The 22,415-nt window shown below is 31.8% G+C and overlaps 3 protein-coding genes across 3 annotated transcripts; 2 read left to right on the forward strand and 1 right to left on the reverse strand.

Annotated features, from left to right (window-relative positions):
• The first annotated feature begins 234 nt into the window (after positions 1 to 234).
• On the forward strand, positions 235 to 2,364 carry LOC105635350 (WEB family protein (DUF827)). Its single transcript, XM_012218419.4, has 2 exons — positions 235 to 610; positions 1,659 to 2,364. Exons 1-2 carry the CDS (start codon positions 470 to 472, stop codon positions 2,133 to 2,135), a joined length of 618 nt encoding a protein of 205 aa, XP_012073809.1. The 5' UTR covers positions 235 to 469; the 3' UTR covers positions 2,136 to 2,364.
• A 2,047-nt stretch (positions 2,365 to 4,411) lies between these two features.
• On the forward strand, positions 4,412 to 5,099 carry LOC149493420 (uncharacterized). Its single transcript, XM_089726275.1, has one exon. The coding sequence runs from the start codon at positions 4,500 to 4,502 to the stop codon at positions 4,926 to 4,928; it is 429 nt and encodes a 142-aa protein (XP_089582401.1). The 5' UTR covers positions 4,412 to 4,499; the 3' UTR covers positions 4,929 to 5,099.
• A 13,853-nt stretch (positions 5,100 to 18,952) lies between these two features.
• On the reverse strand, positions 18,953 to 21,101 carry LOC105635352 (C2H2-like zinc finger protein). Its single transcript, XM_012218420.4, has 3 exons — positions 20,522 to 21,101; positions 20,314 to 20,414; positions 18,953 to 19,707 (listed from the first exon to the last, which is right to left on the reverse strand). Exons 1-3 carry the CDS (start codon positions 20,992 to 20,994, stop codon positions 19,070 to 19,072), a joined length of 1,212 nt encoding a protein of 403 aa, XP_012073810.1. The 5' UTR covers positions 20,995 to 21,101; the 3' UTR covers positions 18,953 to 19,069.
• Positions 21,102 to 22,415: the final 1,314 nt, after the last annotated feature.

The raw sequence follows: 22,415 nt of genomic DNA on the forward strand, positions 1-22,415 counted from the left end.
TCGAAATATTTGACTGTTACTGTATTGGTAAAAAAAAATTTACTCAAATTTAAAGATCTAAATCATAAGGCATCTAATGTTTTATAATGATTTGTGAAAATATTACTGTTGGTAGGGCCTTTGATTCGTTGCGGATTGGTGAACAGTCCCTCTCCTTTGCCTAATAAATGAACAATGGGCCGTAAGACCCATTTGAACCCCGAAAAAGAACATAAAAAGGAACCATCCACTGCCACCTACCGGCGTATACAAATATAACAGAATTCTAGTGAAGTGGACGCGAAGCAAGGAAGCTCTTCCTCCTTAAATATCTTTCTTCTACATACATCTTAACTAGAATCACTCCTTGCTGCTCCGTAACCTTCTCTCCTCTGGAATCCCAATAAAAAGGACACTCTTGTTTCACTTTTGCCTCATTCTATCTCTTAATTTGTCTCTTTCAGAGACTAAAAATTAACTAACAAACACGATGGACACTGAGGAGGGCGTGGTGGTAATCAAGAGAGCAGAGATCGATACACGCCCACCATTCCGGTCAGTTAAAGAGGCTGTTACATTGTTCGGCGAGAAAGTTTTGGCCGGCGAGCTCTATGCTAACAAGCTCAAAGAGGTTATAATTCGTTACTTCCTGGCTTGCTATCTACTATTATATTTCTTTTAAGTAATTTGGCTATGGGGTTCTTTTAATTTCTGACATTCTTTCCTTTGTGTTTTTTTTTTATTTTTTTTCTCGAATAAACCAATTTTAGCACTTAGATATTGCATGTGCCTCCTCGTTGTCCTTTCATTTCAGTTTGAGGATGACCAAACTAGAAGCAATTCAGTGGAGAAAATTGATGCAATAAAAATTGCATCAGTGGTTCATTAGAAAATATTTTGCTATATCATATAATTGATGCCTTTTAACTATATGTCCATCATTTGCATGTGCTTTTTACATTATGTAGTCGTTGACAGTGGCGGGCCAAGATTGAAGGATAATGGAGGCAAAAAAATTAAAAAAAAAAAAAAACATAGAGGAGCGAAATTTAAAAAATATACTAGTTTAAAGGTAAAATTAAAAATTTTCACCATTTTTAGGGCGTAAAGCTTAAAAAATTTTTTGGGTTAGGGGGTGGAGGCCAAAGCTAGCCTTCCCCTGTCTCCGCCATTAGTTGTTGAACATTGCAAATGGTGTCTTTTGTCTGAGTGATAAAGTTGAGTTGATGCTCTGTTTGATGTTCTTTCTCTCTATTTCTAATTATTGTAATTTATGTCCTTAATGGGTGTTTTTTCTTATTTTATTGGATCAAACTACCTTTTCATTGGTCAGAAAACTCTCTGATGTAGATTTATAATATGTCTCTTGAACAGAATTGCTTGAGACAGAATTAAACTTTTCTTAACAGTTGAGTTATTAATTCTAACACAGTTGTTATTAGGAATAAAGTTCAATATTTGGAGACGCTTATGTTTGGAAGGGGCAGTAAGCAAGCATCTTTCACATATAAGCCTCTGTTTTTTTAACCATAAATAATATCAAAAGCCAACTTATACACAAAAACTTAACTTTAATTAAAAATTCTAATGTCCAAAACTAAAATTCTACTAATAAACAAGAAACTGTCAGTTATTAGTAATGTCTTGTGTAATTAATTGGTTTATGTACTGGCATTTAGATGGAGGTTGGAGCAGTTGAAAATGGGCACGGTTGTTCGAAGCTTGGAACAGTAGCAGCAGAGCTAGAGGAAACAAAACAGAGCCTTGAAAAGGCTAAAGAAGAAAGCATAATGATGGCAAATTGTGTATCTTCTCTTAAAGAAGAACTTGAAAGAACAAAGCGAGAGCTCCAACAATTGAAGGTACGTGAAGCAGAAATGGAGTCTGAAATTGAGGATGTGAAGGTTGTCGAAGATTCATCAAAATTTGAAGTGAAAAACCAATTTAAAGAAGAAGATGAAGGAATTGAATTCCAAAAGAAAAGATATGTAACTTTTGCAAATCCTCCCTCTTTAACTCAAGTTATGATTCCACAAGGGCTTGAAGCACTTGAGAGACATCCTTCTCTTAGGAAGAAGAAGAAGAAACCATTAATCCCTCTAATTGGAGGGATTTTCTCTAAGAAAAAAGGCAGTCAAAAACTCACTTCCCTTTGAGCTAAGATACTTTTGCAAATTGAAACCATAACGTCTTCCCAGTTGTCAACAATAATAATATATGTTCCACAAATTTTTTCATTTTTCTTAATTTCTTCTTTCAGTTCTGTGTAATCATTCTAGCTAATTAAGTTAGCATGGAATGTTGAATTCTGGTATCATATGGTTGCTCTGTGACAAAACTATAGAGTAATAAAATGTATTTAAATCATTTTGTTTCGTTATTGCATATTTTTCAGTGTGATTCAGGTTTCTAGAATCCAAATTCTATATTCAGTTCAAAAAAATTAATAAAGGATAGGAAGCCCAAGATTTTGAGGCTTCACGGGTCCTTAGTGCAATGGCAATGGGCCAATTAGATTGCACTGATGCAGGCACGATAAAGCTCAATTAGGCCCTTTAAATGGCTGAATCAGGTAGGAAAATGTTGGTATTATCCTGTTAAATCCATGATAAGAAATTGATTAAAAATATATGAGCAAGATGGTTAATTTCAGACCTCATGATTGTATCACTACCTTAGTTTAGAGAAGAAAGTACAAGACACACTTATTATACGTGTTTTACACAATCATTATCGCAAGCCCTCCACTCTTAATCATATCTTCTCATTCTCATCATAATGTCTTTTTTTTTTTTCTTCTTCTTCCAATTTCAATCCTTATTATTTAATCTCTATACCCTTTTGCCTTCCACTTATATATTTTCTCTTATAGGTTGTTTTTTCTGTTGTTTTTTTTTTTTTTTTTTCTTTTCCATTGAAGTTGATGTATATACATGAACAGTAAACCAGCCAAGCTATAGATTTCATGCTTTTTGGACCACACAAGCTTCCCTACGAACTCTAAATGGTCCTCAACGAATAAAAATCACATTATTGCTTGTTTTTAGAATTGTTGTTTCATCAAAACTTCAGCTTTTTAGCTACATCTAATCAAAAAATTAATCATATATGTTTCCTAATTATGAAGCAAGATTTCATTTGACCAATTGTAAAATTTTGGAGTTTCTCAATTTCAATTATCGTCTTCTATGGAGCCAATAAATATTATTTTTTAAATATTTATTAATTGGGGTTAAAATGGTATTCAAGAAAACTCTCTCAATAATATAATAATTTTTAATTTTTAATTTGAAAATAAATTTATTTTAGACTTTCACTTCGCTTGATTATTAAATCTAAATTTTCAAATCCCAAATGAAATTATATATAATTGAAAAATTTTCCAAATATGTATTATCCTTTTGCAAGTTTTTATTACCTCCCATTGGCTCCACTCCATTCCACATATTAAAGTGCTAATTGATTAAAAATCTTATTATGAAGCAAACGAGGTTCATCATTAGTCACTAACACATCTTTTCTTTTTACCAACTTTTAAAAAATGGATTAATTATGAATCACAAGCGGACAAGATACTTTCAGTTCTGGAATAGATTGGTATCATTATCAAAAAATAACATCGTTTCAATCAACAATCAAACAGTTTTTCTTCTTCCAAATTTCAATGGAGAAAGTAAACTTAAACCATCAACTATTCAACCTTTTTAGGTAATGGGTTTACCAATCATGAGATTCCACTATGTTAAAAGCTTTGTTTGACTATTTTTTGCATTTTTCATGTAATTTTTTTTGGGTAAATATATATGGAACTTCCTTTAATTAATCGTCTTAATTTCAATAGATAAAAATGAGAAAAAAATAAATTTTTACCGAATCTCGAATGATAGAATAAGGCAGTCAGAAGTGACGAGTTGTATTTTTGGTCTAACCGATTGTTACTTAAAAAAAAGTAATTTTATTAAAAAATATTTTGATTATAATATTTACAAAAACACTAAATTGATACATCCTTTTAAATTATTATAAGCTTAATTAATATTATAAGTAAATTGATTTGAAATCGCTAATCATAAAGATCATAAAAGAAAGAAAGATTGTAAACTTGTAGCCCTATAAGATTAAACTGTTAAATACTTGTTATATAAAATTTACTCAATTATGCAAAGATTATAACTTAATTAAGCTGCTGGGTGGATCCACTCAATTTCATAGATAGAATAATAAAATTGAGGAGTGACTTATAGGTTTCCTTAAAGCATTTTTAGTAATTGAAAGGTAATCAAGAAAGAAACCCTAACTAATACTAATAAAGAAAGAGGTTTAAGAGGACAAGCAGAGACCAAACAAATGATATGGGCACATGCATTGAAATTTCGATTCCCTCTGCAATATTAATTATACCTTTGGAGACAAGTGAGTGTTCCGAAATAGAAAAAAAAAAAAAAAAAAAAAAAAAAAAAAAAAAAAAAAAAAAAAAAAAAAAACCAGTCTTTTTATATCCTCACACCCAAACGACATACATGATAGCTTTACACTTCCCGGTGGCTATTTGGCAAGCCAAGACAACAATCAGAATCACTATGCACACCCCTCAATCTCATTCCTTCGTTGTACAAATAACACCTTCCACTTCTAATCAACTCCCACAATTTTCTAGCGCTTCTGGTGTCTCTTCCGATAAGTTTAGCTTCTCTGCAATGAAAATCTTCAATCGCTTTCGTAAAATTCTTATGCGACTTTTGTTTTCTTTTCCTTCTCATCACCATCATGGTTCTTCTTCAAAGCAAAGAAACTGTAGTGAGAGATTTGATCCTCCAAAGACTTCGTGCAGTTCTTATTACTCGTCTCATTCGCATTACAGTGAGGCCATTGCAGATTGCATTGAGTTCTTGAATAAGTCTTCTCAGGAAGGAGTTTTAGATGGTAGAAAATCTGATGTCTTGGTTTGAGACCATTGATTGCGTTGGTTCTTGGTTTTTATTTCAGCCACTTTGATTTTAATGTTCTGAATCTTTCAAGAGCAAATTAATACGATGATGGATACATATGATATATATATACATTTTGGTGCTGTTGGGTTTGCATGTTGTTTATGCACTTCTCATCCTCTCTTCTCCTTTGCGAACGAGGTTTGATGATTTTAATAAGTTTGTACATTTACAGTCTCGATTTCAGATCAAGAATGTTTTCTTTCTTCCCTTCATTTTTTTTCTTTAAATTTTGATTTTTATTATTATTAATAAGCTCAGTTGTACTCGAGTTGGAGCATCGATCAAACCAACAAAAAAAAAAAAAAGGAATATATTCATGTTGAGATAATCAATAATCTTAAATAATTACTCACTAATTTGTTGATTAAATTTGGGAGTTAAATAACGAACTCTTTTGTTACTTACATGATGTATGAAACACGAAGCAATTGAGACAAACTAATTTCCGGCAAAATGTAATTTCGAGGTCCAGAGAAATATTTTCCTACCAAAACATATGTCCAACGCAGTTGGTGTTTTTTCATGCAGAGTCTCAGGAAGCACGTGCAATGCATGCGCCACTAAGAGCTAGGTTACAATTACATTGCTTCGAAATTTGTCTAAATCTCATCAGCTTAAAAATAAAGTAATCAAGTACTCATCTATCTCTTCAAAAAAAAAAAAAAAAAAATACTGATCTAAAATCCGATTGCCGGATTAAAACTAATTTAATTAATATTTTCAGTTGGTTTTGCTTTTGTTTTACTGGTTTATAAATTTAATGTGTATCCAATAAGAAAATTGAAGTTACAAAATTTTAAGATTTTGTAGAATATAATTTAACCTAATGGAGAAAACTAACATCAAATAAATTTACCCAATGGGAGTTTCAATTATTATATTGGTTTTTTTTTTTTTTTTTGAAAAAATATTATTATTATTATTATTGAGAATAGATCAGATTTTTATTTTTTTGAACAAAAACGAAAGAAAGAATAAAATGAGAAGTTGAGAAGTCCATGATCTTCGAGGGCTTTTGATTGGGCTACTGAGAGATAGCTCCAAGGCTTTCATCTAGGTCCAGTCATAGAGCATTTTTGAGTCCATAGAATTGGTAATTTAATGGGCCCATTGACTTGTGGTTCATGATAGGAAACTTATATATGTAGAGAAATTGACATTGATTGACTTTATATTTTATCCGCTTTTGTTATTAACTACCAATTTTATTACGTGCAACGCAAACTGTATTCGTTATTTGTATTTATTTAAATTTTTATATTATTATTTATTTTTATTTATTATTTATATTTATTTTTTACTTTTTTATGTTAAATATTTATTATAATTTTTATTTTATATTATTTAGATTTTTATTATATCGTCATTTATTTAAAATTCATTATAACTGCATATGTATAATTCTACAATATCACCTAATAAATACGTTATAATATATATATATAGTGTCACGATCCAATTCCATGGGCCGGACCGGCACTAGGGCCCAGGTAAGCTTAAGGCCCCCGAGGCCCGTAGTAAGCCTGAAACACCAAAAAATTTATTATCTCAATATAATATTAAACATTCAGCCCATGTTTGTAGGAAATAAATCTCAAGATTTTATTAAATCTCGGCCCAATTTATTAGCTACAACATTCCATAGTTTGGGCCCAATTAACAATACACCACATTTAATATGAGCTCACATAAATATATTGTCTATGTTAATACACGATTAATTATATACAAATTTTACAACTGCGGAGTCACTAACTAATAGATATACATAGATTTTTATACATCTAGACACATAGCAAAATATTTATTGGTCTAGGAAAATTTTCTTTATAGCTCTGCGACGAAGGAACATAGCTTAACCGAATTAAAGAGAAACTTACTTCCTGAAAAATTTAAACAAGACATGTGAGTTTTCTAAGGAGTAATAATTATTGCACACACACGCAGTCACACAAATATGTAAACATATCAATCTAGTCATCCGACTAGTTATATGCTCACGCAGCCAGTCACACAAATGACATATCATTAGCACTCACAATCATAAACATCTTCATATAATCACATCACGTGGAAATTAGTCAGTGGCACCACCTGAAACCCCAACGAGCCGTCCTCACACATGGCTCGCCCTCTCATACATGTGCACCAGGGAGCCGATCCCCCATACGGCCAACTGGTCTAATCCTCACTTACCAGTCCTCTCATTGTTTTTCCATTCTCTCTTTTCTTTTCCATACCAACAGGAGGCAACCCGGTGGTCTCCATCCAATCTAGATCATCAAGTGCTCACAACAGGAGGCCACCCTGCGGGCTACAATCAAATCTAGATTATCAGGTGCGCAACAACAAGAAGCCATCCTGTGAATTCCCATATAATCTATATCATCAGGTGCACAAGGGGGCGCCGATCTCCCATTTTCCCGGCCGACGGTCAAGTATCATATCATAACCGGATCCATATCACAGACCGTCCTCACAAACCCATGGTGGTCCACTTCATCCCAATTCCACACAAACAAAGCATAGCATTTTCACAACACAATTAATCAAACATTGCAATCAAATGCAGACATATTGATCAGTTGAACACCGTAATGCAATGCACAATTAGACATCCATTCTCAAATGCAATTAAATAATTAAATAAATACCATTAACAATAAATAACAACAATAAAATAAATGATAATAATAAACAATAACAATGAAAATAATTAAATACTTAAATAATTAAATGAATAATAAAGATAATAAATAAATAAATAATATTAAGAATAAACAAACAATTAAATAAATTATAATAATGGAAATAAATAAATAATTGAATAATTCGATGAATAATAATGAAAATAATTAAATAGTTAGAGCATTCTATTTAATATTTATTAAGTTATAGAATTAATCTAAATAGACTTATTAATTGTGTCATTACTTAAAACTAGTCTAAGTTCTATCGAAATTTCGGCAGCATCTCCCCTAAAAATAGGACTATCTACCTGTTTAAATATCACAATAATATATATATTAATACACACAGCCCATCCGTCGGGCAATCAATCAATCGAATACCCGTCCTCCTTTAAATAACAATATCGCCATTTAACATCCATAACAACTTGCACAAGCTTAATTCGTATTCTAAATAACATCATTTATCAGTCATTGGATACATATGTATGTATATACAAGCATATGTGCATAATTAACTTTCACGATTAATTCTTATTCCATATCTTTTCATTGGTACCTAGGCATGTAAGACTTCAAGCTTAACCTCAGTTACCACTTATTAGAACAAGAAGTTTTACTCTATTCAAATTTACACATTATGTTCTAAGTATCTCGTATCATCCAACTAACAACATCAATAATTAATCACCAATACAAAATTTTAACTTTACTTTATAAGGTTAAGCAAATAACTAAGTAGATAAACAATTGCAAATTTATATTGGCTTAACGTTTATACCCTTCTAGTGTAACTATATATATATATATATATATATATATATATATATATATATATATATATATATATATATATATCTTTAATAATTATATGCAATTATAATTTATAAACTCTTCCATTTCCTTGTTATTAATTAAGATCTCGAAATTCCATTTAATGATCCATGAACCATCATCTATTGAATATGAATAAGCATTTATGAATATCTATCGACCTGGAAATAAAAAAAATACACTTCCTCATCCATATTTGTCTTCTACAACAATTTAATATATTTGCTGCCACTACACAGATTCGTAGTTTTTCTACGCTAAAATCTTAAATTGCACACCAACTAACCAATCTGTTGCAAATATTAGACCTACTACCTCATATGTACACTATCAAACAATAATTTGAAGGAATAATTAAAAATAAAATTCCTAAATTCCAGTTTAATCTCATAGCACACAGGCTGGCAAATTCACTAATCAATTTACCTTACTAAGAGAAAGGTTGGAAATTGCTTACCCAGTTGCGAAAATGTCGGAAAAGTGCAAGACAGAAAGGAAATGCCACTGTCCCTGCCGAAGAACGATATCGCAACTCCTTGCGATTTGCTGCACCAGTAGATGAACGACGATGGAGAAGGGGAGAGCGGAGCTACACCGTCGACGGGGATGAAGCTGGAGTCGATCGATCGCCGGAGAGTTGAGCTAAAGAGGCGACGCGATTTCCCGATCACAAACTCGCAAGTCTGCTGTGAGTGTACGCCAGAAACGAAAGGAGAGAGAGAGGAAGGGAGGCGAGGGCTGCTGCAGTGAGGAGGCGACAACGAGGTTGGCGATGGTCTCGGGTGGTCGGAAAAAAAAGGGAGGGGGAGGGGGTGTCGCGCGCATGGCGCTGGCTCCAGGAAGAAGAAGGGAAAAAGAAAAGAAAAAAAAAAAAGAAAAAAAGAAAAGAAAGAAAAAAAAATCTTGGGGCTTCTAGACCATTCCGGTTCGATTCGAACCGGTTTGGTCTAATTCAATGATTCGGCTCAATTTGCTTGGTTTTCGAGTTTTTCGCTTGGTTTTCGAAAAATCAAATTGGTTAATGGGTCCAGTTTAGCAATAATAAAATACTAGCCGGTATAATCTCATTGGTTGAAAATAAAAAATTTAGTTTTTAAATGAAAATTCTACGAAATTAAATTTTCGGGTCGTTTCAATCTTCCCTCCTTATAAAAATTCGTCCTCGAATTTTAGAGATGAGCAAGAAATAGGAATGCAACTAGAAAAGAAAGCATGTAAGGATATTTAACAAACAAATTATCATTTGATTGACATCCAAGAATAAATGAATGAAAGGTTTCATTATAACTCAAAATGTATTCGTTCAACCATCTATTACATTTATTGTCACTTGATTAAAACTCACAGGAAACTTAAGTCTATTACTATAACCTCGAATTTCTATTGCCAACAATCCTATTTAGTGCCACTTGGCTGAAGTTTACGAGAAACTTAAGCTTATTGTCTAATTCTCCAATTACTATCTTCAGACAGCTACTGAAATCTCTTTAGAAAATCTTTCTTTGAATAAAACTTTTACAATAAAACGGGATTTATCAAGAAGATGCATAATATATGTCATATATATTTCTCAAAATTATATAATTTTTTTTTTTTGAAAATTTAAATTTTCACTAAGTATTCCTTCATGAAAACCCAACATATAGTTTACAAACACAAAACGACTGAAATTTAATTTACTTCTAATATCAAGATTTAACTCGTTTAATTTACATATATTATTATTCAAACTTTTCTTTAATCAAAATTTCAAAAACTTATTACTTTAATTCAAAACTTTAAGAAAAAAAAAAAAAAAAAAAAAATTCGTCTACGACTTCCGTTGTCTATTATATCATAGGGCACTTCGAAATAACTGTCTGTTAATCCTCGTTAATCGTGATTTATCTAATCACCAACATTTCAATCTAAGACTTATTACTTACTCTTTCATCTAATACACATCAATACTAATGTCTTCTATGAAAATCTCGTAAGTCCTAACCTAATGCCATCTTAACACCCAAATATCACACCAAACCAATCTCATTAGTTTCTTATCGTCGAATGCATATATACTAATAACTTCACTTTTCTGTCCATATCATGGACTAGAATTTTTCTAATCTACAGTCTTAACATTTAATTAAATGTCTTAATTAGCCATACGTCTACCTATCACTAACTTGAGTCAACTGTATATTTAACTTACCTATCTCATTTGTCCTTAATCAATCAATATTCTCCTATTCAAGTCGAGTAAGGTTTTTTTTTTTTTTTTTTTTTTTTTTTTTTTTTTTTATCTACCACTAACTCCTAATATATATATATTACAATTTGTCAACTATTATGTCTTACCCTTAAACTATCCAAGTTCATTTCTATTGTTATCTTTCTTACTTACACATTAAACAATCCTATACTCCTAATTTAGTAGCAACTCAACTTCTGTACCCAAAATTGCCTACCTGACCATTCCAACATTCGTGTTTCTATCTTGACTGCGAACTACCTACTTACCTATATCATTGTTATCATTATTATTACCACCCCTTTATCTTATCCCACCGGCCCTGTGATATAAATAGACAATTTTTCAAAAATAATTTTTTTTTTTTTTCTATATAAATAATCAATTTTCAATTTATTTATCATAACACAATTTGAATTCAAAATAAAAATGGGGTTTAAAATTTAAATATCAATATCAAGTAAATAAAACAATAAAAAGAAATTCTAAAGAAATTCAGTAGCCGAACTGAATACTAAAATACCGATTCCTAATCACCCAAAATTCATCAATCCACCATACAATTAGAAAACCTACTTATTCTCTACACTATCCTGTTCACTGATAGGAATAGAGTTCACATGAAAAGTAGTGTACTGGGTGATCAGGCCAATCCACTACCATCAGGTATTACTCTATTCCCTAGCTTAAGGGTTGATAATTGCTTTCGCCCCTACAGGTATTGTGATGGGTTCATCCTACTATCCATTACTTGCACTCTAATCCTCAATTAGTTCTTCTATAGTTTATGGATCTTCACAATAGGTGTGGGTTTTCCCACCTCATAGGGTCTAGTGCGTCCACCATCCCTAGAGAGGGAAATCATAAAGTTTCCTTCCTTATGTTGGTTACGGCCGATCCCAACATAAAGAAATTTCCTATACTCCGCAGTTGTGTCCCAAAACCCTAACCTAAGCTCTGATACCAACTTTGTCACGACCCAATTCCATGGGCCGGACCGGCACTAGGGCCCAGGTAAGCTTAAGGCCCCCGAGGCCCGTAGTAAGCCTGAAACACCAAAAAATTTATTATCTCAATATAATATTAAACATTCAGCCCATGTTTGTAGGAAATAAATCTCAAGATTTTATTAAATCTCGGCCCAATTTATTAGCTACAACATTCCATAGTTTGGGCCCAATTAACAATACACCACATTTAATATGAGCTCACATAAATATATTGTCTATGTTAATACACGATTAATTATATACAAATTTTACAACTGCGGAGTCACTAACTAATAGATATACATAGATTTTTATACATCTAGACACATAGCAAAATATTTATTGGTCTAGGAAAATTTTCTTTATAGCTCTGCGACGAAGGAACATAGCTTAACCGAATTAAAGAGAAACTTACTTCCTGAAAAATTTAAACAAGACATGTGAGTTTTCTAAGGAGTAATAATTATTGCACACACACGCAGTCACACAAATATGTAAACATATCAATCTAGTCATCCGACTAGTTATATGCTCACGCAGCCAGTCACACAAATGACATATCATTAGCACTCACAATCATAAACATCTTCATATAATCACATCACGTGGAAATTAGTCAGTGGCACCACCTGAAACCCCAACGAGCCGTCCTCACACATGGCTCGCCCTCTCATACATGTGCACCAGGGAGCCGATCCCCCATACGGCCAACTGGTCTAATCCTCACTTACCAGTCCTCTCATTGTTTTTCCATTCTCTCTTTTCTTTTCCATACCAACAGGAGGCAACCCGGTGGTCTCCATCCAATCTAGATCATCAAGTGCTCACAACAGGAGGCCACCCTGCGGGCTACAATCAAATCTAGATTATCAGGTGCGCAACAACAAGAAGCCATCCTGTGAATTCCCATATAATCTATATCATCAGGTGCACAAGGGGGCGCCGATCTCCCATTTTCCCGGCCGACGGTCAAGTATCATATCATAACCGGATCCATATCACAGACCGTCCTCACAAACCCATGGTGGTCCACTTCATCCCAATTCCACACAAACAAAGCATAGCATTTTCACAACACAATTAATCAAACATTGCAATCAAATGCAGACATATTGATCAGTTGAACACCGTAATGCAATGCACAATTAGACATCCATTCTCAAATGCAATTAAATAATTAAATAAATACCATTAACAATAAATAACAACAATAAAATAAATGATAATAATAAACAATAACAATGAAAATAATTAAATACTTAAATAATTAAATGAATAATAAAGATAATAAATAAATAAATAATATTAAGAATAAACAAACAATTAAATAAATTATAATAATGGAAATAAATAAATAATTGAATAATTCGATGAATAATAATGAAAATAATTAAATAGTTAGAGCATTCTATTTAATATTTATTAAGTTATAGAATTAATCTAAATAGACTTATTAATTGTGTCATTACTTAAAACTAGTCTAAGTTCTATCGAAATTTCGGCAGCATCTCCCCTAAAAATAGGACTATCTACCTGTTTAAATATCACAATAATATATATATTAATACACACAGCCCATCCGTCGGGCAATCAATCAATCGAATACCCGTCCTCCTTTAAATAACAATATCGCCATTTAACATCCATAACAACTTGCACAAGCTTAATTCGTATTCTAAATAACATCATTTATCAGTCATTGGATACATATGTATGTATATACAAGCATATGTGCATAATTAACTTTCACGATTAATTCTTATTCCATATCTTTTCATTGGTACCTAGGCATGTAAGACTTCAAGCTTAACCTCAGTTACCACTTATTAGAACAAGAAGTTTTACTCTATTCAAATTTACACATTATGTTCTAAGTATCTCGTATCATCCAACTAACAACATCAATAATTAATCACCAATACAAAATTTTAACTTTACTTTATAAGGTTAAGCAAATAACTAAGTAGATAAACAATTGCAAATTTATATTGGCTTAACGTTTATACCCTTCTAGTGTAACTATATATATATATATATATATATATATATATATATATATATATATATATATATATATATATCTTTAATAATTATATGCAATTATAATTTATAAACTCTTCCATTTCCTTGTTATTAATTAAGATCTCGAAATTCCATTTAATGATCCATGAACCATCATCTATTGAATATGAATAAGCATTTATGAATATCTATCGACCTGGAAATAAAAAAAATACACTTCCTCATCCATATTTGTCTTCTACAACAATTTAATATATTTGCTGCCACTACACAGATTCGTAGTTTTTCTACGCTAAAATCTTAAATTGCACACCAACTAACCAATCTGTTGCAAATATTAGACCTACTACCTCATATGTACACTATCAAACAATAATTTGAAGGAATAATTAAAAATAAAATTCCTAAATTCCAGTTTAATCTCATAGCACACAGGCTGGCAAATTCACTAATCAATTTACCTTACTAAGAGAAAGGTTGGAAATTGCTTACCCAGTTGCGAAAATGTCGGAAAAGTGCAAGACAGAAAGGAAATGCCACTGTCCCTGCCGAAGAACGATATCGCAACTCCTTGCGATTTGCTGCACCAGTAGATGAACGACGATGGAGAAGGGGAGAGCGGAGCTACACCGTCGACGGGGATGAAGCTGGAGTCGATCGATCGCCGGAGAGTTGAGCTAAAGAGGCGACGCGATTTCCCGATCACAAACTCGCAAGTCTGCTGTGAGTGTACGCCAGAAACGAAAGGAGAGAGAGAGGAAGGGAGGCGAGGGCTGCTGCAGTGAGGAGGCGACAACGAGGTTGGCGATGGTCTCGGGTGGTCGGAAAAAAAAGGGAGGGGGAGGGGGTGTCGCGCGCATGGCGCTGGCTCCAGGAAGAAGAAGGGAAAAAGAAAAGAAAAAAAAAAAGAAAAAAAGAAAAGAAAGAAAAAAAAAATCTTGGGGCTTCTAGACCATTCCGGTTCGATTCGAACCGGTTTGGTCTAATTCAATGATTCGGCTCAATTTGCTTGGTTTTCGAGTTTTTCGCTTGGTTTTCGAAAAATCAAATTGGTTAATGGGTCCAGTTTAGCAATAATAAAATACTAGCCGGTATAATCTCATTGGTTGAAAATAAAAAATTTAGTTTTTAAATGAAAATTCTACGAAATTAAATTTTCGGGTCGTTTCATATAGATACTTAGATATAATAACAAAATATTATATATATTTTTAAAATTAAAATTTTCAACTGTTCGTAATCTCATACACATATGTTCAATTTATTTAAAAATAAATTTTAAAAAGTGAAAATTTGAAATTTGAAAGGCTTGATTATATATATTTTATTTGAAAATTTATTTTTTAAAAAGTATATCCAATCAAATTATACAAACATAAAGAAAAAAAATAATATTATAAAAGAATTTGCTTTTTTCTTTTTTAATTCTCTCCTAAATAGAATGTTTTAAATTATAATAAAAACATAATCAAATATTTAAAAATATATTCTAGTTATTTTTTATGATGTGTGTTGCATGTTTCTATTGTTCATTCAATACTCGCAGTTTATACTTGTTTATTTTCATAAACAATATTAATTATTTATTATAATTTATCTCTTATATTGTATATATCGTTTTAATGTTAGGACTTCATATTTTTATTGTGGATGCATAAATAGTTAAATATATCTGAGTTTAGGTAATTTATATTTAAAATCATTGATTTTAACAATTTGTATACCTTTTAGGTTTAAAAATTATTTATAAAGTCTATTAATTTTAAAAATTTTAATTCAAATATAATCACTTTAATAAATAAAAAATTTGAGCTCCAATGAACTTTTACTTATACTAAATATAAAAAATATATGAATTTACATATGAATTATATCGAATTCATTTAGACCAAATAAGATTCAAATAAAATCGTTGATATTTCATAGAATTTATGAATAATTATAAAAATTTTAATTTTTTATATGTTTGAACAAATAAAAAAAACATTATATATATATGATATTGTAAAGAAATTTTGTTTCACAATCTTTAATCAAGAGGTTTTACTTAATAAAATGATAAATAACTTCTGAAATTAATTTTAGGTAGGTGAGCACACATGATAATCTTAATTTAAAACTACACAAATTAAATCAAAATTAAAGTGAATTTTCAAAATGAAAGCAGTCTCAAATTAAATATAGTTCAAAATATAATTAGTTCAATCAGTTTTACATGCACTTTTACGTTGATGAATCTAAGCCTTTCACTAAAAATAAAACTGAATAACAAAATTCAGTATCCATGCAAACTAAAAACAACCTAAATCAGTTTTACCCGATGTTTTAATATCCTCAAAATTAAAAAACATCCTAAAATAAAAAAAGTAACATAAGTTCTCTTTTTTGGAGAAATCTTTGACCATTAATTAATATAATATTTAATTAATTAATCTAATAATAATAATTTTGAACATATTGAATAACTCCAACGAAGTACAAAATTAGAAGCATATAATATACAATTCCTTTCTACTTAATATTTAACATTCTTTTTCTCTCTCTATTTTTAGTTATTCGATATGGGATAAATGGTTTAAATCTGTGAATACATATTTCACATAAATATATTCAAGAGAAGATTAAAAGAAATATCAGATTTCACATAAACTATTAGATAAATTAAATATTTATTATTCTTATTATTTTATAGGATTTTTTTTTACCTTTATTGTCATAATTCAATTATTTCTAAGAGTATTATAAAAGAAAATTATCACATATTACTTTCTATAATAAAACAAAAGAAAATTGACTACTTTTATTTTAGATAATCGTCTATAAGAAAAAGAAAGTGAAGAAAAAAATTAATTAAATATTTTCATTTACATCACTTTATCATGAAATTATATTATTTTTTCCATAGAAAGAACTAAAAAAAATTAAATATCATAATATTTATATGCAATATAATTTCAAAAATTTATATTTAAAATTTTATTCTATTTGAAAATTTATTTTTAAAAAATATATTGCCAAATCATACAAACATAAAGAAAAAAAGAGTATTAATAAAAAAATAGATTTTTTTCTATTTTTATCTCCCTTTTAAATAAAATAATTTAAATTATAATCAAAATAAATTAAATAAATTATAAATTTGAAAAATAAAATATAAAAATTTTCAAATGTCTGTATCATATATATTTATTAAAAAATAAATTATATAAAATCAACTAATAAATTTAAAATTTTAATTAGTCATCATTAAGGGTATTTTAAAATATTTTAAATTTCATTAAAGGTAATATAAATAATATAATTATTCTCCGTTCATTTCCACTTTTATATATATTATAGATAGATAGATTATTATTGTCATTGTCAACATGGAAAATACTTATTTCGTCTATCCCTATATATGTGCTTTGAGAGGGCTTTTTTTAAACTTAGTTATAGAAGAAAAAGCAAACAGAATGGTCATTATAAATTTAAAGTAAACATCCTCAGCCATTTTCTCTACGTTTTGGTTTTCAAAATTTTTCTTCCTTTTGGTTTCTGAAAGAGTTCTGATTGAAAGCGAAATGGCAACTATAAAGGAAAGTTTCTGTATTATCTTATGAGTTACGATGGATTTGAAAACTCGAATCCATGATTTTTGGTACCAAGCAGACTCCAGTATGAGTGCTTTGCTTTCCCCAGCAGTTTATTACAAAAAACACAAAAAGCGCTGAGAGGAAAAAGACATCCATGAAATAAACGATATGTACGCTTATAAGGTTATACTTCTGATTTTCCATACGACAGCTCCCATTGCTAATACGACAAAAATATATTAAGGGTCTGCCCTTGTAAGTTGTAATATGCAAATTGTCATAAATGTCGTTTATAGCGTGAGGTACATACTGAGTTCTTGATAATAATGCAACTGTGTAAGTGTACCATCTTTCTTTGATTTACTTCTAGTGGTTTAGGTTTGTTTGCATGTGTTTGGACCTTCTCTTCCCCAGTGATTGAGCAGAGTCACTGTACCAACTTACAGTTGTTCTAACATAAAAGAGTTAATCTTTTTGTTAATTACATATAACTCTTGAATTAACGAAAGAGAGAAATTTGTTTAGTGAAAAGTAGTTTTCAATAAGTAGAAAGAGGCAACCACCTCGATTAAGATCCCACGGCCAATGATCAACCTGGCAACGCATGCTATCTTCAACCCATGATTTATGTTTTCTACGAATCTCAGTTATGAGCTCATACAGATACAATAAGTGAATATTAGTTGGACTGTCAGTAGCAAGTTTGTCACTGGACAACAGGCATGGACCCAAGTATTAAATTATATACTATGGTTTTATTTGCTATATACATTTGTTCATTGATCTTAATTATTCGAAGATTACATTATTAAAAATTTCAACTTTCAGAAACACTTGTCTGATTCAAATACCTTATACATTATATTATAATCACCGAATCACTAATTTATACTTAATTCACTCTCTGCAAAATTCAAACACTCCAAACAATGAGAAACAAATAAATGTGCATGTGGGGGCAATTATAATCTGTTCACTGTATATAAATCTTGTCTATACTGTTGTTGATTGGTCAAAGTCAAAAATGACCCCACTTTTTTTCTATTCTACTAGCCATTATTTCAAAGATAAATTCACGTGTTCCTTCATAATTAAGCACAGATTTTAGTCAATCAAATGAATTAAAATAAAAAAATAATACATTATTAAGAGAAACTTAAATCATAGTTGAGAATGATTTAAGTGATAAAACATAATTAAATTGAGCGAATTTATAAATATCTATAAATTTTAAAAGAAAAAAAAATCTCAATCTATCGTTTTCTAAGATAATTAAGTACGTTCAATTTCTAATTAAAACCATATATTAAACTTAGAATAAGACACTGGAATTTAGAAGTATATATAGTTTTGGTAGTGGGTTGTAATAACCTGTAACATCTGTCTTTCTAAATAATTGATAGAAGATGGTCCACCTGCAACTAAAGTGCATAGATGTGCTATTAAGACAGTGAAAGGTGCCCAATGAAGACGACAGTTGAATGACTCTGTTTCTCCAACTTCTACTTACTAATAACAGAAGCTGTCCCAATTGCTATTGCTTTCCCTATTGCCTACCTTCTTCGTCACATCATTACAACCAATGATTTTTATAATTTCTCCAAGTTTAAATATCCATTTCAGTACCATTTGCTTATACACATTAATGCAAAACTTAAGACTTTATTATATACACAAAGGCTGTCAGCACAATGAAATGCTAACCGTTAATTTAGTTAAGTATTTTTTGATCGTTACTAGTTATTACTAGTAAAAATCATCAACACTCGAGTGCATTATAAATTACAACGAAACAAGGAAGGATAGCCCTTGGATTAAAAACAAATAACTCCTCCAGATTCGAGTAAATACCGGCGCAACCGGCTACAGAATCATATGAGCCACCAGCTGGCACTGCGTTCTCCTCTGGCGGTGGCGCATCTTCCGCCGAACGCTTCACCCTCCCAGCAATCACTCGACACACCAGCATGGCCCTCCGTCCGTCCGTACAGCCAAGAAGTGAATCATGGGCCCTACCGCTACTCGCCGTGGTGCGTACCCCTTTGCACTCCTTGCCTTGAAAGCCGTGTCTGATGATGGTGCACACACCGCAGGCGGGGATCGAGCCGCACAAGTTGGATGATCCACGCGCGCCTAGCGAGCACGTGAGAGTCGTACAGTGAAATCGTAGGAGCTCGTTGCCGTCAGCGGCACACCTGGGGTTCTTTTTTGTGCTATTAAGTGCACGAGTTTTCACTGCTTCTCTGCAGTCCTCGAACCGTTGGATTGTGCGCTGCGTGTTTTGGACTTTTAATATCCGTTCGATCTTAAAGATGGGATTATCTTTCTTAAGCCAACTTGATTTGAAGATGATCTCTACGATGTTTCGACCAGAATCATCTGGGCCCAGCTCTGATACTGCACCAGCAAAACAAAATGTTAAGTAAAAAATTAAAAAGAAATTGTTCATTTATGGAAATTATTAACTTCTCTTTCTATACTTATCGGTGGGGTCGTGGACCGTATCCATTTAATTTTATATATCGTTCCACCGAGCTCTATTTAAAGAAAGAAAAGCCACGTCATCCCATTAAATTTCGGTCATCGGTGGACAGCTGTGATCCCCTACTAAAATTAAAATGGTCCCCAATACTTGGACTAAGAAGCGTTCTGTCTGTTGCTGTGTGGTTGATTACTGATTGGCAAAAATATTTGCCCAGTCTAGTGTAATTGGGGAGGATAAGAATTTCAATCAATAAGACTAGTTAATTAAAGCAAAATTTTGTAAAAAGTGCATGTTGGGATTTAAATTTCAAACTCAGGGCCTAAATTACGATGATTGCATGCCTTATTTGGACCCTGAAATGAGCACGTAGTTTGATGAATTGGATAAAAAGTCGAAAAAACTGTAAAAAAAGTGAAACCCTAATCATTAAACATCCTCACATAGATCGCCTAAGGTTTATAGAAAAAACATGAAGTAAATACTAGCAAATATGTGTGGAAGAAGGAAATTAGATTTACCGGCATGGCGAACTTTTTGGTGAAGCTCCAAGCTTTCAGACTTGGGGAAGACCTCTCCACAATGGGAGCAGGCGCATATTGTAGTCCTTGGAGTTGGGTACCTGAATTTTTAGCTATAATGAGTATAGTCTCTTTTGAACTTTATCTATCATTGAAGAAGCGAAATTAAGAGGAAAATTGACATGAAACTGTGATAGGGATGTAATACCTGCTAGGGTCAACAATCATGTGACATTCATAACAACCAGAAAGTTTCCTGAATTGCATGCCTCTTGAAGAAGAGGTGTATGTTGCGCCACTGTTGGATCTCCCTGAACTTCCCAACGACCGAGATGATGATCCATTCACAGGTTTTCGACTCAGTAGTCCAGTTTCTTGACCGACTATGCTACTTTCTGGTGAGTTATCAGCTCTATCAACAACCCTTGTGTTGCCATGAACAACGTCCCTGAAACTGCATATAGAGCTGCAAGAAGAACCTATCTTTGAATACCCGTTAGAGTTCTTTGACGGGTCGTGTACGCTTGAATCTTCTACCTGCTTGCAAGTTAGTAGATTTTTTATTTGGTCCCATGAAGATGGTTGCTTTTGCTTCTGCTTCTGCTTCTGCAACTTTCGCTTGCATTTTGATGGTTTTTTTCCCTTCTCTCTCTGCTCTGGTAAGAAAGTGAGGAGAGCCATATATGAAAAGCAAAGTAACCAAGAAAATATAAGAAAAATAGCAGGAGAGAAGAAGCTCTCTCTCTGTCTTTCACATAATAAGAAAGAGAGTGTTTGTGTAAGGGATCCGAGATGGGTAATAACTAATAAATAAGGAGGGAAAGAGAGTGTGTAGTGGTGGGTCAGCATCAGCTGTTAATAATTATTCTTGTTTTCGATTACCTCGTGTTCGTTTTAATTTACAACCTAAACCAATAACGTCAAAAGCAATCAGTTATAGGTGGTTTGATTTGACCATTTTGTGACCGAGTCAATTAAGCAACAGGCTCGCCATGTGGTCTAGGATTATGACCATTCGAGAGTGCTGTAACCCACTGTCACAGATGAGGAAAAGACGGTAGATAGACAGAAGAGCATGGACATATTGTGTATGTTCTGGACGGCTAGCTAACAATCTTAACAAACATTACATGTTTCGATTTGCTGCCATGCATGGTCCAAATTATTCCTTTGATCTTCTTTTCTTTTTGTCTTCTCCTGAGTAATCTTGACTTTTTAAACAAAATATTCTTATTCATTCACAGTGTAATGAAAACAAAAGGCTCCGTGCTAATTAATTTGTTCGTATGCCTCCACTTGCACTTGCAGATTACAAAAGGGCCAACATGAAACTGATAAACCAGCAAAGAATGGTATTACAATATGGAAAAAAATAATATTTTCCAGCCAACTGGAATTAGAATTTTAGATTTTCCTAGAGGTTATGTTTCATAAACCATAAATGTTTAGATGGGTGACTTAAACGAGCTGACCCATGAAACAAGCCACTATGACTTGAGCATTGACTTTCTAAAGAGAAGGATAAAATTATATTGAAATATATATATTTTTTAAATTATTAGTTTGCGGAGTGGGGTCGTGATTCCAAAGGGAAGGAAAAGAAAAAGCGCAAGAGCCAAACAGACATCATATAAAACAAAGAGAAAGAATAGCAAAAATGCAAAATCTAATGCCAATTTGCTTCCTTCCATGTCTCTCAGTGGACAAAATGAAAGATATATATGTCCCCATTTTCTACTCTAACGCACTAACCAACCTTGGCTTCATAAATGATTTACTACTAATAATACTAAACCACTTTAATTCACACGGTGTTAAGAATCCTAAGCTGTAATTTAATATGTAAGATTAACAAATTAATTACAATTCATTACTATATCAAACACGCATTCGATCATTAAAAAATTACCTACTCTAGTACTCTTACCATTAATTTTGGTCTGATGGTGCAATTTAATGTCTGAATATGCATGTTAGTTTCGTACACGAATGAATATCCAGTAATAAATAATTTAAACAGCAATGAAAGAGAAGGTATCTTTTGGAGAGTTGTTAGAAGTCAGACATAGATTAGGCCAGCCATTTCACTAAAGAAAATATAA

The sequence above is a fragment of the Jatropha curcas genome, chromosome 9, assembly GCF_041381405.1.
Source record: "Jatropha curcas cultivar XTBG-Jc1 chromosome 9, XTBG_Jcur_1.0, whole genome shotgun sequence".
In the NCBI taxonomy this organism is placed as follows: Eukaryota; Viridiplantae; Streptophyta; class Magnoliopsida; order Malpighiales; family Euphorbiaceae; genus Jatropha; species Jatropha curcas.

What these genes read in the sequence shown, in the direction of transcription:
- LOC105635350 (XM_012218419.4), top strand. Translation starts at nt 470, where the DNA reads ATGGACACTGAGGAGGGCGTGGTGGTAATCAAGAGAGCAGAGATCGAT. An exon ending in ATGCTAACAAGCTCAAAGAG is followed by an intron (nt 611 to 1,658) that starts GTTATAATTCGT and finishes ACTGGCATTTAG; the next exon opens with ATGGAGGTTGGAGCAGTTGA.
- LOC149493420 (XM_089726275.1), top strand. Translation starts at nt 4,500, where the DNA reads ATGATAGCTTTACACTTCCCGGTGGCTATTTGGCAAGCCAAGACAACA.
- LOC105635352 (XM_012218420.4), bottom strand. Translation starts at nt 20,994, where the DNA reads ATGGCTCTCCTCACTTTCTTACCAGAGCAGAGAGAGAAGGGAAAAAAA. An exon ending in ATGATTGTTGACCCTAGCAG is followed by an intron (nt 20,415 to 20,521) that starts GTATTACATCCC and finishes CTAAAAATTCAG; the next exon opens with GTACCCAACTCCAAGGACTA. An exon ending in CCAAAAAGTTCGCCATGCCG is followed by an intron (nt 19,708 to 20,313) that starts GTAAATCTAATT and finishes TTGCTGGTGCAG; the next exon opens with TATCAGAGCTGGGCCCAGAT.